Genomic DNA, 25,867 nt, shown 5'->3' with positions numbered 1-25,867 from the left:
AATGGCACATGATGTCTGCTGAAACCCTCCCTCCAGAGACTGGCTCCCAGAGGAGCGGAATACAAGGTCAGATTAAATTAAGAAACATTTTGGGATGCACCCACCAGTAGAAACTGACACACTTGATTTCAGAATTCAGCATTTGAACATAACTATAATTATACCTTTTGTACTCCACCTGAAATACAACTGAACTCACAAAGGCAGTCACTCGAGCAGATAATGTGCTTCCTTGAACAATAGAACCATCTGAATAATTTGCCTTCCCACACATTATCGGCTAAGAGACAGTGATGTCAGCTAAACAGGATATATTTTGAGGGCACCCAGATGAAAAGATGTAACACAAAAGGCTGCCATACACACATATGACGCTGTTTTCAAAATGTGTCTTATCCATGACTCTTGGCTTAGACTTTCTTCCTGTACCAACAGGCCAACAATGAGCAAGAAGGTCTCTTTCTGTCTGTCTTTGTCTGTCTGTCTCTCTCACACACACACCCCTCAACTTAGGGTCATTCCTGGTATTGTGTTGGGTAGCAGGGAAACAAAGCCATGACTGAGCCAGGGTTTCAGCAGTACTTTTATTGCTACAGCAGATGTTCTGCCTAAACTTCATCCAGTTGCCCCCAGAGCAGTAACTGTCAACCTAAGCACCCCCAGTAGCCAAACAGTCCCTCACCCCATAGTTTACACCATCCTTGTTCCAACAAGAGAGAAAAGGTTCCACGGGCTCTCTCAGGTGCAGTACAAACTGCAGGTGATTTCTGTGGCCGAGGGAGGGAGGGACGGAGGGCTGCTCCCTTGGCTGAGCTGGGCAGGCAAGTCTACGGAAGGAGTAAACACCAGCCACTTAAGGACCACGACTGCAATCAATGGGAAAACCTTGTGTGATTTAATTCTCTAAACAATGAATGGAGAGGTGTGACTTCAGTAATACTACAAATTCATCAACTAAGCTGTGAGTGGAAAAGGTATAATTAATGCTCACAATATAGCAAATGTCTGGACCCTGGAATTTTGTTCAATTTTGTTAGAACAGTATCACTGTGGGGATTCCTTCTTCAGGTGAATTTAGAGACATACGAATGTGTTAATTTTCAGTTCTTCTAGATTTCTTTCATATTTGGGAAGTCCATATTCTTTCTACCTGAGTAAGGTTTTATTATTTTATCAATGACAAATTATGATTTTTTTTCCTTTTGCCTATTATTGTTCTTATCCAATTACTCTTAATATTCAAACCTCTGTGTCACCTCAACTAGTACCTTGCTCCAAAAAAGATGACATATGCTTTGTCTTTGAAGCTCTAAAACGTGGCTTTCTGAAGCCAAATATGCAAGGCTACTTACCAGGAGGTGGATCCCTTTGGAAGAAGAGAGAGCGCTGGACTCTTATGGTGTTTGTGCAATGTTGGTTTTATTAGAAATATACAAACAGAATCAAACTGAGGTAACAAGAGATTAAGTTCTAGGACTGCTAACTATCTGTCTGTCTATTAAAACATTTATGCCCTACCATTCCATATGGCTCAAGGTGGCTAGCAAACTGAAGCCTCTGAGTTCAGATGGCATACATTTGAGGAAGGAACTCAGGGGTGAAATTGTTGATCTGGGTGGCGTAGAGGAGGAGGAGAAGAGGAGGAGGAGGAGTTGGTTTTTATATGCCAACTTTCTCTACCACTTAAGGAAGAATCAAACTAGCTAACAATCACCTTCCCTTCCCCTTCCAACAGACATCCTTTCAGGTGGGTGGGGCTGAGAGAGCTCTAAGAGAGCTGTGACTAGCCCAAGGTCACCCAGCTGGTTTCATGTGTAGGAGTGGGGGAACCAACCTGGTTCACCAGATTAGTGTCCACTGCTCCTGTGGAAGAGTGGGGAATCCAACCCAGTTCTCCACATTAGAGTCCACCGCTCCAAACCACCGCTCTTAACCACTACACCATGCTGGTGGATTCTAATCTGGAGAGCTGGGTTGGATTCACCACTCCTCCAAATGCAGCCTGCTGGGTGACCTTGGGCTAGTCACAGTTCTCTCTGAACTATCTCAGCCTCACTTACCTCACTGGGTGTCTGCTGTGGGGAGGGGAAGGCGATTGTAAGCCGCTTTGAGCCTTTTTAAAGGGAGAGAAAAGCAAGGTATAAAAACCCTCGGAGCACCTTTTGTATGAGGTCGGAGCATCTTTTGTATGAGGAAAGGCTAAAGAGTCTGGGAATTAGCCATTAGGGGAAAAAAGGTGACTAAGGGGGAACATGATAGAGGTATATAAAATTATACATGGGGTGGAGAAATGTAAAATAAAACTTTTTGCCTTCTTTCACAATACTAGAATTTGGGACACCCAATGAAATTGATGGGTAATACTTTCAGGACAGACAAAAGGAAACACTTCTTGACTCAGTAATTAAAAAGTGGAATTCACTGCCAGTGGATTTAGTGACAACCACAAGCATAGATGGCTTTAAGAGGGATTTAGATTCATGGAGGAGGGAGGTCTATCAATTGCCCCTAGCCATGGTGACTAAAGGGAACCGCCATATACAGAGGCGGCAAACCTCTGAATACCAGTGCTGGGAGGAAGCATCAGGTGGTGGCCAATAATATCTATGCCTTGTTTGCTGGCCCTCCGTGGCATCTGTTTGGCCACTGTGTGAAACAGGATGCAGGACAAGAGGGACCCTCAACTGGTCTGATCCAACAGGGTTCTCCCCATGTTTTTTTTTATGTTTATGTTCACAGCTGTTGCTGTATGTCTCTTTCCCAGTCTTGGGTCCATTCAACTGTTTCTCCACACACACATCTGTCCCCTCCATTCAGTAGGGGGAGATCACCTTCTCCAAGTTCTCAGGGATCAACAGTTAACCTACTCCTCTAGGAAACATCAGCCAAGCATTCTGAGTCATCAACACAGAAGAAGCAGCAGTAGAAGAAGAAGAGTTGGTTTTTATATGCTGATTTCCTCTACCTTTTAAGGAGAATCAAACTGGCTTACAATCACCTTTCCCTTCCCCTCCCCACAACAGACACCCTGTGAAATAGGTGGGGCTGAGAGAGCTCTAAGACCGTGTTGGCGAACCTATGGCATGCATGCCGACTCCGGCACGCATAGCCATCTCTGCCGGCACGCAGCTCTCTCCCTCTCTCAGCTGAGCTGCGGCCGGCACGAGAGAGGAGCACAACGAGGGACCTCCCCACAAACGGCCGGGAAGTCCGACCCTTCGCCTTCTGCCCCGCCAGCGCTCGTCCGACGCCCAGCTGGCCGCTCAGAAGCTGGTGGCGCGTGTCTCCACCTCCCCTCGCCTCCCCCTCGGCGCCTGGTTCCTGGCACCCGCCCCTACAGCGGTCCGCTGCGTTCTTGGGGGCTGTTGGGCCCTGCGCGGTGCGTCTCCTCGGGACCTCTGCCCGATCCCAGGTCCGGTCGCCAGCATGCAGAGGGAAGAGGAGGGTCCCCTGAGGAGGAGGTGCGCCAACCCGGCTCCCGTGGGCTTACGGCGCCCTTTTCCTTCGCCGCCGCCCTCCTGGCCGCCACGCCCCACCCCCGTTCCCTCTTTGCAGGTCATTGCAGCCGCCTCCTGGTTCTCCCGGTTTCCAGGTGAGAGGTGGGACCGGGGAAAAGCCTGCGCCGCCCCGGGAAGGGCCGGTCGCAGGACAGTGTGTGAGGTAAAGTGCCCTCCTCCTCCCCCCCTTTCCCTTCCCTCACAGCGCTGCCGGGTTTTGGGGGGTTATTGGCCATTTGTGAATGGGAGGTTTTGCCTTGGATTTGCCACTCAGATGCACATTTTCCCCATCTAGATTCTCAAAACTCTGCATGGGGGGTTATTGGCCATTGAGGTTTTGCCTTGGATTTGCCACTCAGATGCACAACTCAACAATAAGCCCCCTGCAGAGTTTTGAGAATGCAGATGGGGAAAATGTACAGTGTTTGTCAGTCATTGTCATGATTTAATTTTATGGATGACAAAGGATAGCACAGTTAGTTCTGAAAATGAAATCCTTAAAAGTGTGGAATTCTCTGCCAAATAATTTTAAGTCAATGAAAGCACTTGGGATTGCTTTCCTTACTTTGTTTGGATCATCTTATGCTTGTGAGCAGCTGTTTTCAGCTTTGAATTATATCAAACCTGACACCAGAAACAGACTAACAGATGACTTGAGTGCTGCATGTGTTGCTCTCAAACTTACAAAGTATGAGCCAAGGGTAGACAAATTATCAGCATGCACACAACAGCAAAAATCACAGTAATTGTTCAAAAGCATGCCTTTCAATAAAAAGTTGTTTGTATCATTGAAAGCTCTGTTATTTTGTTTTTCTTTTAAGGCAAAAGATGTTAACGTATGAGTTGTTTTTTCTAAACTAAAACCCCAGTATTCAGGTTAAATTGCCATGTTGACACTTTGCGATAAATAAGTGGGTTTTGGGTTGCAGTTTGGGCACTCGGTCTCTAAAAGGTTCGCCATCACTGCTCTAAGAGAACTGTGACTAGCCCAAGGTCACCCAGCTGGCTTCAAGTGTAGGAGTGGCGAAACCAACCCACTTCACCAGTTTAGAGTTCACCGCTCCTAACCACTATGCCACACAAAGGAATGGTCAGGCAGCAGCTGTGTGTGTCTGTAAAGTGCCTTCAAGTCACAGCTGACTTATTGCAACCCCACAGAGTTTTCAAGGCAAGAGACTATCAGAGGTGGTTTGTCATTGCCTTCCTCTGCACAACAACCCTGGCATTCCTTGGTGGTCTCCCATCCAATTACTAACCAGGGCCGACCCTGCTTAGCTTCTGAGATCTGATGAGATCAGGCTAGTCTGGACCATCTAGGCCAGTGTGGCAGCAGCAGCAGCTTTATATTTTAAAAAAATTAAGCTACACACCCCTCCCCAAATAACAAGCAATTTCCCCATCAAATTTCAACGTGATTTGAAAATGTGGACTTATGTGTCAAGTAAAAGTGGTCACTAAGCATCACTACCTGTAAAGACCATGTGTGCAGCCATCACCAATGGTCTTATGGACAACACTGTGAAGAAACTGCACCTGCACTGGTGAATATAAGGCAGGATCGGCTCCTTTATGCTTTGCTCTTTGCAATTTTCATAAAGTCTATAGCAATTTTAATTACTATGTATGATAAAATTAATGTAATAAAAATAGAATATTGTAATGAAAATTATACTTTGTGCTGACGACATGCTACTTACTCTCATGAGTTCCGAGAGTCCTTTACAAAAAATATTTAAAATATTCCAAAATATGTGGACCTTTCTGAATATAGAACAAATGGGGGTATTAATTTAGATGTACATATTAGAAGAAGGTTTATATATGCCCACTTTCTCTACCACTTAAGGAAGAATCAAACCAGCTTAAAATCACCTTCCCTTTCTCTTCCCACAACAGCCACCCTGTGAAGTAGGTGGTGCAGAGAGAGAGTGACTAGCCCAAGGTCACCCAGCTGGCTTCGTGTATAGAAGTGGGAAAACAAATCCAGTTCACCAGATTAGCCTCCGCCGCTCATGTGGAGGAGTGGGGAATCAAACCCAGTTCTCCAGATTAGAGTCCACCGCTCCAAACCACCGCTCTTAACCACTACTCCATGCTCTTAACCACTTCACCACGCTGGCTCTCATTAAAAGTCTGACTGCCCAACATTATGGTATCACTTGACAAAGAGGCTGGTGAAATATCCGGGTGTGCAGTTTTAGCCTGCATTGTTGAGAATTACTGTAATGTTACGATTGGTTATATACCATCTTAATAGACTTTCTCAAGAACTTTAAAATGGTCTTCTGTAAATGTTTTGTAAATGGGACAAGTTTTGATATTAAAACTGAATATTATGTTTGTTATTAAAACTGAATATTATACAGATTGTTGTTCATAATAATGTGGGGTAGCTGGAATTGGACTGTAGGGGCATCAGGCTTCAATTTGCCACGAACCTCATGGGGGGGGCAGCGCTCAGTCCAGTCATTCTCTCTCTTTTTAAGCTACCTTGTTGTGAGTTGTTGTGAAGATAAAACGGGAGGAAGGAACAGCTGTGTGCACCACCCTGCACCCTTTGGGGAAAAGCAGGATAAGAATGTAATAATGACTATCACGTTCATTCCTCTTTTGATAACTAAGACCACGGCCAGGTATTCCGCTGAGTTCTCTACGAAGGCAGATGGCATCTGCTGGGCTGCATTTCAGATGGACACTGCAGTGGTCGGATGCCAGATGGGAGGGAGGCAACCACCAGGCCCAGCCTCTCTTGCCTGGACACTGCTCCCGCAGAGCCCCCCCTCACTCACTCCCCCCCCAGCTTGCAAAGGTCACCGCCAAGGTGATCGGAAGGCGGCCCTGAAGCGGCCAGGCAGCCCTCAGCCCAGAGGAAGAAGACTATGGCCCTCTGGCCGAGGGGGGCAGACAGGTGAGGGCTGAGTGGAAGCTGGGTAACCTGTTTGGCAAAATGGTCACCGGACATTAAGTGGGTGAATCTGCCCATCCTGGATGATCTGTCCTTGGCCTCATTCTGACTAATGTGAGATGGGGGGGAGGGGAGAGGGGGGGGAACAGGAGAAATAAGCAGAGAGAAGAAAGGGGGGAGAAGAGTGCCAAATCGCGGGTCAGAAAGCCTTTGCTAATGTGGAAGATTTCTATTGCATTGAACCCGTGACTCTCGTAGTGGCAGTGAAACACACACACACATCTGAAGACTAAAGGTCCAGTACAGAAACATGTTCTCAGGAACAGCCAAAAGAAAATAACACCCACAAATTCCCCTGAGATTTCTATTTGCAGAACAAATGAGAAATACCCTGAAGTCAAGTCTAACTTGGATTGATGGCTGAGCAAATTCCCTGCCTGCATTCTGTAGAGCTGCTCTCCTCCAATCAGGGTGCGCAGTTTCGAAGGGGCTGGGGGAGGGGGGGAGAGGCAGATTCATTAACTCGCTCATTTATTATTCACCCCACATGAATGCTGAGTTGGGACGTGAATCCATGAGGCAGCAAAGAGCTGTTTCTCCGGAGTCTGCGTCCATCCGCCCGACAAGTTGTCAGGCAGGATCGGGTCAGCCAACAGCACAATGACCGAGGGGCAAGAGGGGCCGGGCACCTGCCCCACCCGAGGGTCCCCTGGCGGCTTCTGCCCTCTTGCCTCGTGTGGCTCAAGTACAGCTGGGCATCTCAGCCCCCCCGGGGGGGGGACAAAGGCCCCATGGGGCATCTGACGGACCAAAGAGCTGGCTGGTGCTTTGACCGCCCCAAAGCAGAGAAGGCGCAGCGGGCTCCCTTCCCCAGCAGCAATGCCGGCTCAGGCTTAATTCACCATGTCAGGGACAAGCGATTCTGCTAAAGCCTACAAAGGAGCTGAAAGTAGGGCACGTGTCAGAACAGATGAACAACTTGGAAAGAGGCAGCCCCTGAAGAGCCGAGGTTTCATTTCCTTAGATGACATTTGTTGTGTTTTTAAATTCTGCCGAGGGTCTCACACATGCACAGACCAAGAGGGCACCCACGGCAACTCGGCCCCTCTGCTCCAGAGTGGGGCGGGGCCTGTGGGTGAGTGGGTGGGCGAGAAGAGGAGAATAAAGTGGGAGCAGGATCCGCTTCTGCTCCCTAAACGCCATCGCTGATCTGAATTCACAAGCAAGCAAGCAAGAACGCCTCAACATCACATTTGATGCTGACAGAGGGAATGCACGTCAGGGAGTCCACCAGCTTGAATCTCACTCCTGCCATGAATTCACCGGGTAGCCTGAGGTAGCCATTCAAGCTCCCTCCCCCCCGCACCCCGCTGCAACATTCCCATCCCTTTTCGTGGCCCGTGCTCATCACCAGCACAGGGAAAGGAGACTGACCACAAAGCAGAGGAAAGTGTCTCTCCTCAAATTTATCCCAAATACTGTTAATAAAAACACTACCAGGTGCTTCCTTTTCTCTCAGCATGCAAAGGAACTGTGTATCTTAATTGGCACTTGATCCGATTTTGGATGGACTTCAGCTGATCTCTGTATTTTCAGTGAATGAACAAAGAGTAAACACTATCAGACAAAGCTAAGCTGTGTGCATCTCAGAGAGGATGCTTGTTAGATCAGGTCCTAACATCACAGCATGAAAAATTAGCCATCCCTCCATCTTTATAAAGATTTTGTGCTTGTTTTCGGATTTTGAATGGACCGGTCTGGCTGTTGACAACTTTTTCTCCTAGCCAAGCCAACCAACTCCATGGAAGGCACAAATCTGTCAAGGAGTAGAGACCACCTCAGAGCGTATCCACTTAGGGTCAGGAGTTGTGAATCAAAGGATGAAAATAAGTGGTCAGAAGTCTAGGGGTAAAGGGGATCAGAAAAGCCAACCAGAGACAGTGTGATGGTGTTCAGGCAAGCTGCTTTTGATACTAAAAAAAATGTTTCTTGTTTCATCTGGCTAAGGGCCGTAAATAAACAATCTATCTACTAAAAAAATGAATATAAAATGGATGTTAAAATCAGCTGCAGGCCTAGTCTTGAAAAGGTTTTAAAAGTAAAGCAAATTCCGTTGTGTTAAAAGACACCAAACCATTAAAAATCAAATGGCCGTTGACCAGAGGGCAGAAAAATCAGTTATGCCAGTAGAAAATTGGCCAACTGCCAATTCTAGTTGGGCTTCAGCATTGCCCAAGCAAATTTTTAACAAATATTATAAAGCTGGCAAATGACAGAAACCAGGGGCAGCGGCCAGGCCAGGCCCTGCTGCCCAGTACTGGCCTAGTTACAGAGTGCTGTCCAGGTTGAGCTACACAGTACTGCTGACTGGGCCCGGCTGTGTGGTGCCAGTGGCTGGGCAACATCAGAGGAAGGACTCTCTGCCCTGCTTGCTGGCCCTCCACAGCAACTGATTTGGGTGTTGTGCAAAACAAGACGCTGGACTAACCAGTGGCCATAAATAAGGGGGTGGAGGGGGTGCAAGGGCGCCTCCAGGAAGAGGACCGGGGAGGGGGGCAACATTCATCATTCGGAAAAAAACGATTTTCGTTTTTTAAAAAACTTCCCAAATCTTCTTCTGGAGCTGGCACTAGTTCAGAATCTTTGAATTTGGGGAGTTTAAAAAAAACTGATTTTTTTCAGTGATGAATTTTACACTCCAGTTCTTTTGAAAGTGGTCCAAAGTCCAAGCTAGGGGAAATGAGCTGGAGTGGGGAGGGCAGCGTTAGGAAGGTGAACCCAATTTCCGTTTCACTTTCAGCGAGTCCTAGGAGGAGGAGATTGATGGTGCTGGAAGGCTTATAATAAGGCTGATGGGCCCATTGGCTAGACGGCCACTGCAAAGCAAAGCTTATTCTGTGTGAACTTAGGCAGATCATGAGAGGGAGGGCAGGAAGGGAGGAGTCCTTACTCAGCTCTCATGGCCCTTTCTTACATGCTCAGGGTAATGTCAATCGCCATTTTGGGGTCAGGAAGGCGTTTTTCTCCAGGCCAGATTGGCCAGGGATCCTGGAGTTTTTTGTGTTCCTCTGGGTAGAGAGTGGGGGTGGGGGGAAAGCAGTTGTGAATTTCATGTGTTGTGCAGGGGGTTGGACTAGATGACCCTTGAGGTCCCTTTCAGCTCTAGGTTTCCATATTGTAGGCTATGCACCCCTCGCCCATTGCCCATAGGATGTGGTGCCAAATGGAGGAGGGGGAAACCCGAGTTTAACTACTCAGCGTGACGCGTACTGGGTTATTTTGAACCAGTCACTACCTCTCGACTTAACCTTTCTGATGGGGTTGTTGCTGGAATCAAATGGTAAAAGGATAATCATGTATACCTTTCTTGAGCTCCTTGGAGGAAAGGTACATAAAAATCTTAATTTTGCTTGGGAATTCTAATTTTTTTCTCACTTGCTCACACGCAGTGAACAAAAAGTGGGGAAAATGCTTCTGTCAGAAGCCAAATTTTACCATAGCTGTGGCTCCTTTAATTGGAACGATGGCAGATAATCAAGGGAGGAGCACAACAAAAATTGTGCTTCCCTCCCTATGCATTTCTCTAAAGTTCAATGATCTTTTTGCCTGTCTCTCCCTGTCGGCTTTTTATTAAAGATCATTAATGAAAGTTGTTGCTTTGTGGTTCTAGATTATATACAGATAAGAGTATTTGTAATTTTCAAATTAAGAAGCAGCTTCATCAAGAACAATTTCTGTTTACTGAACAGTGAGTCTGGCTATTGTTCAGTGAAGGGGTGTGGGGGTTTCACTGCTCTGCACCCCCATGCAAAAGGAGATAGTTACAGCCCTGATTGGATCCAGCAGGGCTCTTAGGTTAAATAGCCCTTCTCCTTCTGCGCTTGTCATGCCCTTCGAATCACAGTCCCAGAAAAGAAGAGAGATAAAATCCTGCTCAACAGGCAGTTTTGCTCTGGTTATTAAAGATTTGAGACATTGTCAAAATGGTTAACCTGATGTGCTCTCAGCAACAGAAATATGGACAGCGGTTTGAGAGGTGGCTGCCAAATGCTGAAGAACAGAGATAATTGATGGATGTTATAGTTGTGTTTATATTTTTTGTACATCAATAATATAAAAACAAGTAAAGACATGAGAAAAATATGAGATGTCACCTCAGGGGGTCTGGTCCCCTTCCTTGTCGGGCAGGCCGCTCCAGAGTCAGCAGTTCCCCGACTCCTTCAGCCCTGCCAGGGGCCTGGGATTGTTAGCCGCTTCCCAGGACCGTAGCTGGGATGAGGCCAGGACTGCACCTGGAGATCAGGCCTTCTCTCGCACCCCAACAGCCAAGGGGGGAGAAGGAAGGAAACCAACTCTGACTCTTGCAAGCAGGTAGAGAAGGGCCAGAGACTCCAGACCCCAGCCTGGCTGCACCCCTCAGCCCCGTAGTCCCAAACCAGTTGAAGGAGATGGCTATGTTCAGCCTGAAGAGAAGACTGAGGAGGGGACATGAGAACTATCTTCGAGTACTTGAAGGGCTGTCATATGGAGGGTGGTGCCGAGTTGTTTTCTGTTGCCCCAGAAGGTCGGACCAGAACCAACGGGTTGAAATGAACTCAAAAGAGTTTCCGTCTAGACATTAGGAAGAATTTCCTAACAGTTAGAGCGGTTCCTCAGTGGAACAGGCTTCCTCGGGAGGTGGTGAGAGCCCTCCCCACCCGCCTGCTGCAGCCCTGGACTGAATCGTGGCCCTGCAGCTGTGTGGCTGCGGGAAAAGTGACCCCGGATTTGTGAGCAAACCAGACGTGCAGCATGACCCTAAGCCCACCTGGTGAGTTGGCAAAGGTGAGACAAAGAGGAGATTTCCTGGTTTGCCCGTTCCTATGCTACACCAGCTCTCAGTTAACAGGTAACAACATTGTATTTTTCCCACACCTCTTTGCAGAAAAAATTCTTGCATACCCACAGCCACTGGATGACCCCTGGTCCATACTTTCCCCATGGCCAGGGCTCAGTCAAGGTAACCGGGGTGTGGTGTGTCCCCCTCACACCAAAGGATCCACACTGGAGTCGAACCACATGGAAACCTCTCTCGTATTATGTCTCCGCTTCACAAATGAAGCGGGGTGGGGGGTGGGGGCACAGATGGAATCGCCGCACAACTGGAGGTTAGTTGTAGGGCACACAACAGGATGTGCCTGGCAGAAGGGGGAGGGCCCTGTGTTAACAGGGTAGCCGTTTCCTATTGTCAGGTTAATGTTGGTAGATACATAAGCAGAATTTAATCCTGGAGATATTGCAGTTTTGGCTTCGTGACTAAAAAGTGCCTTAAAACCAAGCTGAACGCAGTGGAAGAGGGCTGGGTTTTTTGTCTGCTCAAAACTTTTCACCTGCTTCATCTCAATGCCACGTATATCACCACCACAGGTACACAAGTCAATACGCCCCTCCCCGCTTCCTTATCCCCTCAGCTCAGATGTGTCTAATCCCTTCAAGAAAGCAATGCCTCGGCAACGCAGCGTTACGGGGGTTGGTCTAACTGGCGGCGAGGGGCTTCACTGGGCCCTAGTTTACAAAAACACTTCCACAAAATGTAATGCCCACTGTAACATGCCGCTGTCACACCCAATCTAGGTAACAAAAGGACTCCAAAGACGGCAGGGTTTGGGGAACGCTGCAGTTGTTATGTTATCTTGTTCCTTTGATTTGCAGGGTGGTAATTTTAAGCAAGACTTACACAACATCTAACCAGAAATGGGGTTGTGAGGAGCATGAAGCCAAATGGTTTGCTGAGGCAATGAACAGCAGCTAATTTATCTATTTTGTTTTGGTTTTTTAATCTAAATTCCGCCTTTCTCACCAGTGGGGACCCAAAGCGGCTATACACCGTTCCTCAGTTTTATCTTCACATCAGTCCTGTGAGGTAAGTTAGGCTGAGAGTGTGTGACTAACCCAAGGTCACCCACCAAGTTTCCATAGCAGAATGAGGATTCAAACCTGGTTTCCCCAGATCCCAGTCCGACACTTTAACCGCTACACTACACCCGGGCAGCAGATACAGGTAGCTAAGTTAAGAGAGTGACCGGGATCCAAGAGAGTCCATCCCTTCATCCTTTTGTTTCATTGTGGTCATTTTAGACCATCTTTCTCCCAGCAAGAACTCAAGGGTGCCTAATGATGACTGACAAAGTACATCGCAGATGCACATCACTTCAAAAACAGATGCAACGCCAGCCACAGGCAGAAACTGCACAACAAATGCCCTCTTGAACTGTTTGGCCTTACAATGCTACCATCCTGGCACATTCAGGAAGGCCGTTCTACAATGCAGGCGCCACAACTTAGAAGGCTTGAGATGGGCAGTGGCATATTTAACCAGCCTAGTGACACTAGCTCAGCTAAGTCAGCGTGAGATAGAATCATAGAGTCGGAAGGGGCCATAGAGGCCATCTAGTCCAACCCCCTGCTCAATGCAGGATCAGCCTAGAGCACCCTTGACAAGTGCTTGTCCAGCCTCTGCTTAAGGACTGCCGGTGAGGGGGAGCTCACCACCTACCTAGGCAGCAGATTCCACTGTCGGAGAACTCTTACTGTAAAAAAAATTTCCTAATGTCCAGCCGGTACCTTTCTGCCCATAATTTATTCTTGTTATTGGGTACAAATGATTTATACCCATTATTACATCAGAAGAGCCCTGCTGGATGAGAGCCGTGGTCGACCCAGTCCAGCATCCTGCCTCACACAGTGGTCAACCAGTTCCTCTGGAGGGCCAACAACAGGACACAGAGGCCGAGAGCCCTGCACCCCCTCCCCCAGGATGGAAAGCTGGAAAAATCAGCCTTACCCATCAGACTCACTGTTTTTCAAACAGAACTGCGAGGTCCAACAAAACACCTAAGCTGAATCAATTATAAACTACCCCCTTTGAGGACAAGCAGCAAAATATCCAGCAGCCTTGCCAACCAGTTCATCTCCATATGGTCTGGATTAAGCTTCAGGATTTGTTTGTTGGTTTGTTTTGCCTTGGCCAGGGGGCCCGTGGCCCACAGCGAGCCAAATCTGGCTTTGAACGAGTCGTCTCAGGGGCTGTTACTTGCCTGGTTGTGGGGCTGCATGTTTTGGCTTGGGAAAATGGCTGAGGAGGCGGGGGGGGGGAAGAGAACGGTCCCTCCTTCCCTATGCCCTGATCCTGATCTGAATTGGGCACTGTGATGCTTGGGGGAAGGAGTTGATTACGGGAAATCTTTATCAGACTCCTTTAAAAAACATCATGGAGTTTGGCTCAAATCCTGATCTACCGCATGGTTCCATATGGGTAGTCGTGTGGGTCCGCTGCAGCGAAAATAAACAGGGGTTTAGCAGTTCCTTAAAGGCAAATGCAATTTCATTCCAGCAAAATCTTTTGTGAACTAGAGCCCACATCTTTACCTCCTCACTATGCAGACTTGTTATGTAGGAGATCTGAATGGAAAAAAAGAACAACAGGGTAAAGGAGCCATGAAATACAGGAAGCTCAGAGTGACACGTAATTGTGTAGAATTCACATCTAACAAAGAAAAGTACATTTACTACTTTTTCTTGTAAAGGGTGAGGAATCCAAGATTTTGCTAGGGTAATTAACTCCAATAGTGATGAAGAAATCCTAAGTTCTTGTTCAGTTCTGGGACGTAGTGAGAGCTCGGGGGGGTGGGGGTTGGGGAATGGGAAAAATTTTCTGTCAAGATTTTTCCAATTTTTTCAGTGGGAAAAATCTTAAAAGAAATTTTTTGGGAACACTGAAAAAACACTCTTATGAAACATTTTCTCTTCTAGAATGAGTAAAATGTTTCTTAAGGCAGCGTTTTTCATATTCAAAATATTTTAGTCTGTCAGCTTTTTCAGTTTTTCCAATGGAAAAGTGGGGAATTTGGGGGAATCCTGTACCAAACCTCCTATGAAATATTTTCTTTTTGACTAAGAAAATTTTTGACTTACAAAGCATTTCACTCATTCCAAATCCACAGCCTGAAACAGTTTGAAGACTTTCTCAATTTCTCCAATGGAAAATGTCAGAAATTTTTGGGGAGCACTGGAAAAAAAATTCTTATACTACACAAGTTTTCCCCCCAAATATAATTAATTTTGGCAACAAGTAATACTCTGGGGTTAGACAAGCTGGAACGTGTCCAGAGGAGGGCAACAAAGATGGTGAGGGGTCTGGAGACCAAGTCCTACGAGGAAAGGTTGAAGGAGCTGGGTATGTTTAGCCTGAAGAGGAGAAGACCGAGAGGGGATAGGATAACCATCGCCAAGTACTTGAAGGGCTGTCACATAGAGGAGGGTGCCGAGTTGTTTTCTGTTGCCCCAGAGGGTCGGACCAGAACCAACGGGTTGAAATTAAATCAAGAGTTTCCATCTAGACATTAGGAAGAATTTTCTAACAGTTAGAGTGGTTCCTCAATGGAACAGGCTTCCTCGGGAGGTGGTGAGCGCTCCTTCCCTGGAGGTTTTAAGCAGAGGCTAGATGGCCATCTTTCAGAAATGCTGATTCTATGACCTTAGGCAGATGATAAGAGGGAGGGCATCTTGGCCATCTTCTGGGCATGTAGTAGGGGTCACCGGGGGCGTGGTGGAGAAGTAGTTGTGAATTTCCTGCATTGTGCAGGGGGTTGGACTAGATGACCCTGGTGGTCCCTTCCAACTCTATATGATTCTATAATACGCTACAGTAAAGGGGGGAGGGGGCACAGCAGTAGGCATTGTTCATCCAACAGGTGCTGATTAAGTGGTTACAGCAGGGGTTTCCAACATTTTTGAGCCTGTGGTCATCTTGGAATTTGGAGAAAGGATGGTGAGTGTGGCCACACCCCTCAAAAATGGCTTCTGCAGGAGGTGGAGCCCAAATATTATATCTCCTTCACCGCTTTGCAGAAAGTTGCAATAAAGGAAAGCCTGAGGAGAGGAAAGAGGAGGGAGAAAGAGATGCAGGAATAAAAAGAAATGGAAGGGGGGAAGTCCGGGAGGGAAGAAAGGGAGAAAGGAAAGAGAGAACGAAAAGGATGGAAGGGGGGAGGGGAACATAGGCCCAGGTGCTGACTGGTCCCTTCCTTTGAATGAGGTCTGCCAGCCGCAAGCCCTGCCGTCAATGGCCCTGCCCGCTTTTTGACAAGCTTGGCAGGTGCCAGGAGAAGCAATGGTGAGCACCGTGGCAACCACGGGTGCTACCCTGGGGAACCCTGGGGTAAAGAGTCAGTCTAGAATTAGGGAGACCCAGATCCAAATTCTCATTCTGCCAGGAACATTGCTGGGTGAGCCTGGACCAGTCACTGACCTGCCTTACAGGGTTGTTGTGAGAATAAATCGGAAGAGGGGAGAACAACATATATTATCCTGAGTTCCTTGGAGGAAAGGCAGGACAAGCAAATAAATAAATAATAAAAGTCCCCTGCCACCAAACAAAGCGTGCATACAAGCAGAAGCAGAAGATCATTACACAAATATCTGAGCAAAACTACAAGACAATTAGTGAATCCAAACCCACACAAAGCCGGGAACCTCAGGGAATGAGCAACTCTCTTGCCCTATGTGCTCTCTCGGTCAGAAAGAGAACTTCCAGACAATCGGATTCCCCGTTTTGATATTGTTTGTATGTGTCTGAATTATTAAAAGACAAAGTGAGTTATCTACCAACTGTATCAGAGGGAGGATAAGAGGAGCCCATTTTTTACACAAGACCTTCCAAGTGAAGAGTGTGCATTTGGGGTGTGGACTCGGAATTCCATATGCTGTCTCCAAACTGCAAGGCAGGAGTGGAAGTTAGGTTTGCCAGCCTCCAGGCGGAACCCGGAGATCACCCAGAATTACAACTGATCTCCAGACTACAGAGCTCGGATCCCCTGGAGGAAACGGCAGCTTCAGAGGGCAGATTCCACAGCATCACATCCCTGCTGAGCTGCCCCCCTCCCCAAACCCTGCGCCTTCCCAGGGTCCACGCCCAAATCTCCAGGGATTCCCCAACGGGAGAGCTTGCAACGTGTGCTGATCAGGGTTTTGGTGAAAGTAACTCTGTCAAAACCCAAGATGTATCTGCAGATTTCTGAAATAAGATCTTTTGTCCAAGTTGGCATGGAACAAAATACAGTTTTAGGTTTGTTAACAGCAACGTAATAGCACAGTGAACTCTTGTAGCCTTTATAACTAAGATCTCTACCCAAAAGGGTACAACCAAAAACCTGGGAAAACAAATTGCTTTTCAGAAAAATCTGCGACATTCCCGAAAGCACACTGGAACTGTGGAGCTTACGGAAACGGCACATACATTTCTAGACTGGGATTCTTTGAGGTAGACTCCATGGTGGTACACTGAAAGGTTATTTTTTTACTGGTTTAGGACATGTATATGTAGCCTATACAGAAATCTATTTGAGGCACCTCACAAAGAAAACAAAAATACAATAAAATTCTAAAAACAACAATACAAGAATTATCGAGGATAAAACACACCATTAAAAAAAGCCAGGGGCAGAAAAACAGCATAAGACAACATTCAGCAGCCTGCAATGATGTCCATAAAGCAATTCTTAGGCTAGAGGCAAAGCCATAAAACAGCTATGAAAGATGGAGAACCTCAGTCCAAAGCCCAGAGAGCATTTTTAAGAAGCCGTCCTGGTCAGCTGCCAACTCTTGCCACCCAGGCTGCAACGCAGCTCCACAGAGGTACAGAATAAACAAGTAAATGAGATCTGCAAAACGGATCTTCTGTCCAGAGATGCCCTGCTGTAGGAAAGGCAGGGAGATGCGAGTTCAGCTCGCTTGAAGCTACAGAACTAACACCCCTTCCCCCGAGTTGGGATGCATTTGTGAAGTTAGTGGACACCTTCATCTCACAGCAAGGACTTCAGGAAGTCTGAGCAAGCACATTCTAGGACAACGATCTACAAATCCTGACACCTGCCATTTGAGCCTGCTGGCCGGACACCTGAGAAGGAGCCCCGGAGCCCAGCCGAGAGTCATTTGGTAAGCAGTACAGATGCTGTCTAGGGGGCAGTTTCGTGCCAGCCGCATGAGGAGTAAAGCCTTGCGCTCCTACGCGTTCACTTGTTTGCTCAGTCCCCCCCCCCCACTGTCTCCCTTGGGAGGTTGAGGGTGCAATAGTGAACATAGCCTTAGCGCTTTGTAAATGTTTAAGCCAGCTGATCCACCCTGAAACTATTAACATAGCCTGTCCGTTGGAAGGAATGGCTACAACAGCAATGCCAATATGGAGAGGGGGAACCAAATGGACATGGTCAGAGGAGCGACTATGCCATAATGGACACCAGCTCAAAATGCATAACTGTGCTCTGCCAGCATTGCTCTCCTGGCACAGAAGTAAACATTTGACTGCCTTTAATGCAATATTTCCATATTGGAATGAAAGAATGAATGATTGCCATGTGCCTTCATCTTACCTCTTCTCTTTATCCAGAGTGTACTTAAAAAAATTAGAATATAAAATATTTAACATTGTGACAGTCTACATAATATATAGCCAGCTGTTAAAATTCTTGCAAACTGCTGTTCATGCGTGGTCTAGGGTCAGAGGGGCTGCTGGGACCCCAGAGACGCATGGCGGTGGGGGAGGTTATTCCTCCGCAGCATTCCCTGGGGGTCTTTGCGCCTGCATTCTGTTTGTGAGATTCTTCAATGAGATTCTGCATTCTGATTGTGAGATTCTTAAATTATTGCTGCCATGAGCCAAACTAACCTATCTGGAGCATACAGCATAAACCCCAATTCAAATAGCTGGTCTATACCAGTCATGCTTAAGCTGAGATGCACGCCCCCCCCCCACGGCCCTTGGAGCTCTGGCACAGGCCCTGAAGCCACACTGGGGCTGGGTGGAGAGGAAAATTCTAAACAAGCAGAAGTTCCAAGGAAGAAGAAGCCCCCCCCCTTTTATTCAAACCGAGCAAGTGGCTCAAGCTCTGCACATGGGTGGGGCCCCACCCACCCTAACTGCATTTTAAATTTTAAATGTCACCTCTCACCCCACCCCCATGCCTGCCCCGTGATGGCTATAAAGTAAGTAATCCTGGCTGTCCCCAAACAGCATGAAGGGGGAACATCTGTCCTTCAGAAAGTATTGAAAATTACTAGATCCAACCATTTTAAAATCTCTTCCAGTTCAGAGACCTTCTTGGATCTCTGTGTGCCCCGTGCAGTGTGAAACACAACAGCCAGAAACTGCTAACAGGGGTAACGGTAAACTCATGCAGTCAGCATGTAAAATCAGGGCTCCAAAATGATTATACTATGAAATTACTCCAGGAGCAAGTGGCAGAAATTTCTGCTGATTGTGAAAACACCACCCTTGATGCGCACGGACAGAGTTCAGTTCTGAGTAAAACAAAAAAACAAAAAAAACTCCATCTGGAGAATTCTCTGTCAGGCAAATCTCTGCACCTCCTTCCCGTCCATGAAGTATTTCGCCTCTCGAGTGCAGGAGGACGCTTGTGCCCCACAAGGCACCTCCATGTTTTTTCCTGTGGGGGCAAACAGAGCTCCAGGGGGCAAGATTTAAATCACAGAAATAGTGTGCAGGGACTCCGAACCCCCTTAAATGCGACAGACCTGCTTGGGTTTGTCTCCTCCGTCCCACGGCCACTCTTAGCTTTGAAAATGAAGAGATCCTTCTGCCCTCATATCAAGTCCCCCCCCCTCAAAGACAGAAAAAGGCAGCTACCAAGGAATAAAGTATCTTCTGAATGCTGACTTAAGCGTAAGTGATGCAACTCTACTGTACGGTCACGCGACAAACAAGAAAATAATCATTGGCCACTTGGATTTTTAATGTCTTGCTGGTGACCTTGAAGGAACAGCCTCCACCGTTCATTCAAACCTGCTGGCTTTTGCTCTGAATCAACAAAACAGCCAGTTGCACCCATACATCAAGCATGCAAATTTTAAATTAATTTCCTTGTGTTTTTTTAATTACAACCATTCGCTGACTGACATTGGCAGCCTGGTTTTTCATGCGCATGTTACCTAATTTTGTCATTGTGGTCTCCCGAGCTTCCAATTCTGCTCCCCGGAGCATCCTGACTGGCTGAATCAATGGCGACCCTCCCGCACCCAGAAAAGCAAGCCCCCTTGCCTGCCAACCCGACACGGTAACACGAGCCATGGAGGTAAACCATCCGTCATCTGGGCTGACAATAGGAAGGGACTGGTTAGTTTAAGAACAACTGATACAGGTGAAAAATTGAAACCTGAAAAGTCACTTGTCACTTTTTTCTTTTCTTTTCTAGGCAAGTCAGCCAGATTAAGAGGGACAGCTGAGAGACGAAAACAGAGAATGCGGCTCCTGAGGGATGGAGAGGGAATGCAGAACACAGAACTAATGAGGGGCACTCTGGCCACTCCAAAGGGGAGTTTCCTTCAATGCAGCCGGCCCAGCGCCGCCCCCCCCCCTCGTCTTTTGCCAAAGTACAGCCAGAGAGAGCCAAAAGGCGGGGGAGACGGGGGCCCACGCGCCAGCATCCATCTAGCCCCGTCATTTATCCCATGCAGGTAGAAACAGCAAGCGGGAGCAGTGGTGGGCCTGCATGTGTCTTAAACGTCATGCTGAAAAGAGACCCTCTGCTCACGAATGCCGCAGGGAAGGAGGAAGACAATAGAAAATGCAGTACTCACCCAAAATATTAAATTGAAAAGGAACATCATGTATTTCAAACAACACAAGCAGCCTCTTGCCATGCTGCACTTCTGAAATTCTAGAAGGAAAACAAAGGATAGATCCAGGTAAAAGACCACGTATTTGCTGCCTTTGGGTGCACGGCACTTGCCACTTTTTACGCCAGTCCCGGCGGCAGTCCCAGCTCCGGCTGCATTGGGGCTCTGCTTGCGCGATCCAGCAGTACCGTAGAAAGCTCCGGCAGTGAAGCCTCGGCCGAACTGCCTGCTCGAGGTAGAAGGCTTTGCGAAGTCGGAGTCCTTGCTATCCAAAGATGGACTCTGGTGAATGGAGGAATCCTCGCTACTTGATTTCTCCATGGTCTCTATTTGCACAGTGGTCAGGTGGAAGGTTTAGCATCTCTCTGCATTCAACACAACACTGTGGGTCAACTCCGCCACTCATGAGAGGCTGGCAGGCAGGCTTCTCTGGGCTTCACCTAATTATTTGATCAGGCAACCCAAACCAGGCATCGACTGCAATATTCCTCTCTGCATTGCCTCTCTTTCACCACCCTCACGCCACAGCAGCCTGTCCAGGAGGCATCAGCGCCTGGGATCTACATGCCCAAGTTCCACGCAGCACCATCCCACCAGTCGCCTGGCCAAATCAGTTACGCATAACTCAGTGTTTCATTCAGAAGAGCCATTAGGTTCCTTTGCCTGCCCTGTCTGCAAGCCCTGATCTACAGGCAGCAGCTGGCCCTTGCCTCCATTTCCACGGGGGTCCTGATTTTTTCTGAGGACGCCTTTAAGGCACGCACTTTCCCTTCTCTCTCCTCGCCTCTGAACACTGACTGCCGCTGCCGCCCCCCCACCCCACCCCCTGCCCGGCTGTATCTCATTCAGCTATTAGGTCACCCTCCCTCTCTCAGCACCGCACTGCTGCTGCCAGCCGCCAGTGTGAAATCATCAGCAGCAGCCACCGCTGGCATTTCCCACAGAAATCCTCGATCTAACTACGGTATATCAGGTCATAAATCCTCCCCCCTTTCACAAGCCCCTCCCCTCCTGCATTGCATCCTGCCAATCAGGAGAAACCTTCCCCCCCCCTCTTTCTCACACACACCCAGGCACATACAGAGGATTTCCCCCCTCCTCTATGACATAAGATCTTTAATAGGATTAGTGTTACTCTTTTGACTATACAAGTACATAACAAGAAAATCTCTTTTAAATGTCAAGTGCTGTTAGCTGTTCAAGCATTTGAACTACAAGGTGGGTGACCCTGTATTCTTCTGCTGTAAAAAAAGAATGAGTGTAAAAATCAGCAACGGATACCAAAGCATTCTTCTGACCCACACCCAAACCAAACGGGCAGTAACCCCATCCTTTCAAATTTCTTGCCACTTAACACAAACACCAAGGAACCTGGGACCGCAGGCAGGCTCACCCGGAGCTGTGGAGCTTGCAGGCGGAACAGTTTTCAGATTGCCGTGCTTGCTGAAATGACACCATCCAGCACAGCACAATGAAGCATAAAGGATGCACACGAACACGCATATTTTAAATGCTGATCGACAACCCATACAGAAACCAAGCAATCAGTATTTACACACTTGGATGGGTGTATCAGAGAATGCAGCAGGACACAAGCAGGACTGCTGACACTTTTTAAAAGCAGAAATTCAGCCATACTATCTCAGGTTCACACTCCTGTTCATCTTCTAACGTGATTTATGCCTTCACAAGCCAGCCATGCCCTTCCCACCCTCTACATTGGACAAACAGGCCAGTCCCTGAGACACAGAATGGACATAAGTCTGACATCAGAAACCAGTGGGGGAACATTTTAACCTTCCAGGACATTCAGTTACTGATTTAAGAGTAGCAGTTCTGTTTCAAAGGGAGATTAGAAAGAGAGACTGCTGAATTACAACTAGTAATAATGAAGCTCAAGACTATGCATTCTCTGGGACTTAATAGAGATCTGGGATTCCTGTCTCATTACCAAGGCTGATTTGTCCACACCTACTACCCCTCTGCATAGCACACCTAATCCAATCATGCCTGCTAATGTCATTTGCTTGCTTTTGATATTTACATTGCCATTGTGTGTTTAATTCACTCATCTCTACTTAAGGACAGATGGAATCATATTCTAGCTGTATCTGAAGAAGTGAGCTGTGGCTCACGAAAGCTCATGCCCTGCCAGAAATTTTGTTAGTCTTTAAGGTGCTACTGGACTCCTGCGCTTTTCTACTGCTAGTGACAGACTAACTCAGCTACCCATCGTGATCTATCTCCATGGAAGGCACCACATTTTTTAAAGATATACACCCAAGATGTTTAGAATGAACACTCGAAAATGGAAAGTAGTAGACAAACGTATGTTTGCAATCATGAATATACCAGCCTGGTTTACACATTCATGTTCATTATTTGAGGACCACCACATCAAGTGAAGACCGGGAACCTCTTCAGCTATTTACCTGTGTGTTTACATGCGGCGAAGACAGTGAGACAGCGCCTCTCGGCCCCACTCCAGATGACCACACATTCAGGTGAATGTTTGCAGTGAGCCCTTCTGCACACACATCTGGACATGCCTAAGCCCCTTCATGTGATCAGAACCCTGCTATCTGGAGCGTTCCCGGTCCAGTGAAGCAGCCTCTTGGTGTACTCTTGCCGGCACCACAGGCTCACTGCAGATGTTCAGCTGGACATGTGAGAGTGGGGCTGGTGGGAGTGATGCACCACTCCCCTCTGCGTATCTTCAGTGAAAACACAGATGAAAAGCCATAAATGTAAAACTACTAATACAGGACAAAATAAAGAAAAGATGGGAACAACACACTGAAGAACAGAGGTGAAAGGATGACAGTTTCCTTCCAAGGAGAATCTTTTGAAGAAGAACCTACAGTTTTAGAAAGTGAAGTGAATACTGCATTGAGAGGAACTGGGAGAAACAAATTACCAGGAGCAGATGGGATATCAATAGAGCTATTCCAGGCCACAGAAGAAACAGCGTCCATCAAAATCTTGAGAAGACTATGCCAAAAATACAGAAAATAAAACAATGGCCCACAGACTGGAAACGGTCAATTTACATTCAAATTCTCAAAAAAGGAGACATCAAAGATTACAGCAACTATTGGACCAAGGCATTAATTTAACATGTGAGTAAAGTGACGCTCAAAATCTTACAACAAAGACTGTTACGCTATATGGAACGAGAAATGCCTGATATTCAAGCTGGATTCAGAAAAGGAAGAGGCACTAGAGCTCATATTGCAAATTTATGTTGGTTACTGGAGCATACGAGAGAATTTCAGAAGAAAATCAGCTTGTGTTTCATAGATTACAGCAAAGCTTTTTACTGTATGGATCATGAAAAGCTACGGCTAGTTTTAAAGGACATGGACGTGCAGCATCTGATTGTTTTGATGTGCAATCTGTACTCTGGACAAGAGGCTTCTGTTAGGACAGAATAGGCAGAAATAGAATGGTTTCTAATTGGCAGAGGTCTCAGACAAGAATGCATTTCATCTCCCTATCTCTTCAATCTGTATGCAGAACATATAAAGGAAAGATGGATTAGATTTAGATGAAGGCAGAGTGAAAATTGGCCAAAATTACAGTTTCTTTACATGGTAAAGATATGCAAGAATTTAAATCTACATGGTCAAAGGCTGCCGCATATTGGGACAAATTGGTAAAAACGGATTTTAAAAATATTATTAACGAATTATAGTATAAAGTGATTCTTAATTAATATATAATAATAGAATTTTTATATATTGCCACAACACTCCATCGGAAGTCCCTTGGTGAAGGGCACTATGGTGGGGGAAGGGTTTTGGAGTCAAAGCACTAATAGGGTTTTATATTGAATAATGTAACAGTAGTTAATCAGTGCTTTGTATATGTATTTTTTCTTTTTGTTTACTTTGTATTAAATGTTTTTTTTCTTTTCTTTTATGTTTTCTTTGTATGTTTTTCATTATGAAAAATGCAATAAAATTTATAAAAAAAAAAGGCAGAGTGAAAATTGATGGAAGGAACATGAACAATTTTAGCTATGCCAACGATACCACATTACTAGCAGAAAATAGCAACTACTGAAATGACCACTGATGAAGGTTAAAAGAGAAAGTGCCAAAGCAGGACTACAGCTCAATATCAAGAAAATGAATATAATGACTACTGGGGAATTACACAACTTTAAGGCTGACAATGAAGAAATTGCAATTGTTAAAAGATTTTATATTATTTGGCTTCATCATCAACCCAAAGGGAGACTACAACCAAGAAATCAGAAGGAGATTTGAGACTGGGCAGGACAGCCATGAAGGAGCTAGAAAAGATTCTTAAGTGTAAGGATGTGTCACTGGCAACCAAGAACAAGTTAATTCATGCCATAGTATTTCCTATTACTAGGTATGGGTATGAAAGCTGGAGTCACTGGGAAAGACAACAAAGCTAGGAAAAGTTGAAGGCAGCAGGAAAAGTGGAAATCCCAAAATGTGATGCAGTGCAGCTGTCTTGTATGTGGGCTTCCCAGAGGCACCTGGTTGGTCACTGTGTGAACAGACTGCTAGCCTTGATGGACCTTGGTCTGATCCAGCAGGGCCTTTCTTATGTTCTTATGCGGGCTGTGGCTTCCTTTATACAGTCAGTTTGCAAGATCTGAGCAAGGCTGTTAACTATAGGACGTTTTGGAGGATGTTGATCCATAGGGTCGCCATGAGTCAGAAACAACTTGACAGCACTTAACACACACACACACACAATACACCGTAATAAAGGGGGAGGAAGTGACTCGGTAAAGATGCAACTTTTAAGGGTATGTGTGTGTGTATGTATGTTAAGTGCCGACAAGTCGCCTCCGACTCATGGCGACTCTATGAATTAAAGTCCTCCAAAATGTCCTATCTTTCACAGCCTTGCTCAGATCTTGCAAATTGAGGGCTGTGGCTTCCTTTATAGAGTCAATCCATCTCTTGTTGGGTCTTCCTCTTTTTTTAAGGGTATACAAAATAATAAGTCAGATGTGAAAAGGGACCCCTGGCTTACCTGTGAGGGGTCCTTCTACTCTGAGGAAGGAGGACATCTTCAGCAGCGGGTGGTTTCCTTCTCATGCTCAGGAAGGCAGGATTCAAAACTTCCTCTTCCTGTCCCCTGTCCCCTCTCTGTTCCAGTTTGAGGACTTCCCTAGCTAACTTGGACAGAAAGAACAACAAATAGAGATAACACAGGTAACGTGCACGTATAAAGGGGGTAACAATTGTTAGTGTTAACTGAACATAGTCTAACCCGACAACCACTTTAAGACAGGGGGGAAACTGGATTCTTCCATAATCTCTTGAACACTTAGTGACCTTTTATCACTTCTGGTGCTGTATTCTTACTTTCACATTGAGTATTTCGCCCTGGGTGGGCAAGATGTCCTCCTTCCTTAGAGTAGAAGGACCCCTCACAGGTAAGTCAAGGGTCGGTTCTCACTCTGAGGGCGGAGGACATCTTCAGCAGCGGGATTTTTAAAAGCTGTTGTTCTTGGGTGGGCTCAGTTGTCGCTCACCACTTGCTGCAACACTCTTCTGCCAAGCCTGCATCGGCGAGTGCGTAGGTGTTGAGTTCATAGTGATGCACAAAGGCAGATGTGGACGACCATGCTGCCACCTTACGGATTTCTTCAATCGAGGCATTCTTGTTGAATGCTGCCGGTGTGGCCACACTGCCTACCGAATGTGTTGTGATTCCTGTTGGAATGGGAATGTTGCTGTGCTGGTACACCATCTGTATGCACTGTTGGATGCATTTGCTTATCATCTCATTGGACATCTTGCCACCC

At 46.7% G+C, this 25,867-nt stretch overlaps 1 protein-coding gene across 1 annotated transcript in view; it reads right to left on the bottom strand.

The window, feature by feature from the left end:
* TSPAN9 (tetraspanin 9) overlaps positions 1-20,419 on the bottom strand; it is a 73,747-nt gene extending 53,328 nt beyond the window's left edge. The window contains exon 1 of the mRNA XM_056855600.1: positions 20,035-20,419. Within this exon, the coding sequence (XP_056711578.1) occupies positions 20,035-20,394 (360 nt within the window). The 5' untranslated portion in view covers positions 20,395-20,419. The remainder of the gene's footprint in view (positions 1-20,034) is intronic.
* Positions 20,420-25,867: the final 5,448 nt, after the last annotated feature.

This window comes from Euleptes europaea, chromosome 9 (assembly GCF_029931775.1).
Source record: "Euleptes europaea isolate rEulEur1 chromosome 9, rEulEur1.hap1, whole genome shotgun sequence".
NCBI lineage: Eukaryota > Metazoa > Chordata > Lepidosauria > Squamata > Sphaerodactylidae > Euleptes > Euleptes europaea.
Note: the sequence above shows the minus strand (reverse complement) of the source record. Positions and strands in the feature narration are given on the sequence as shown.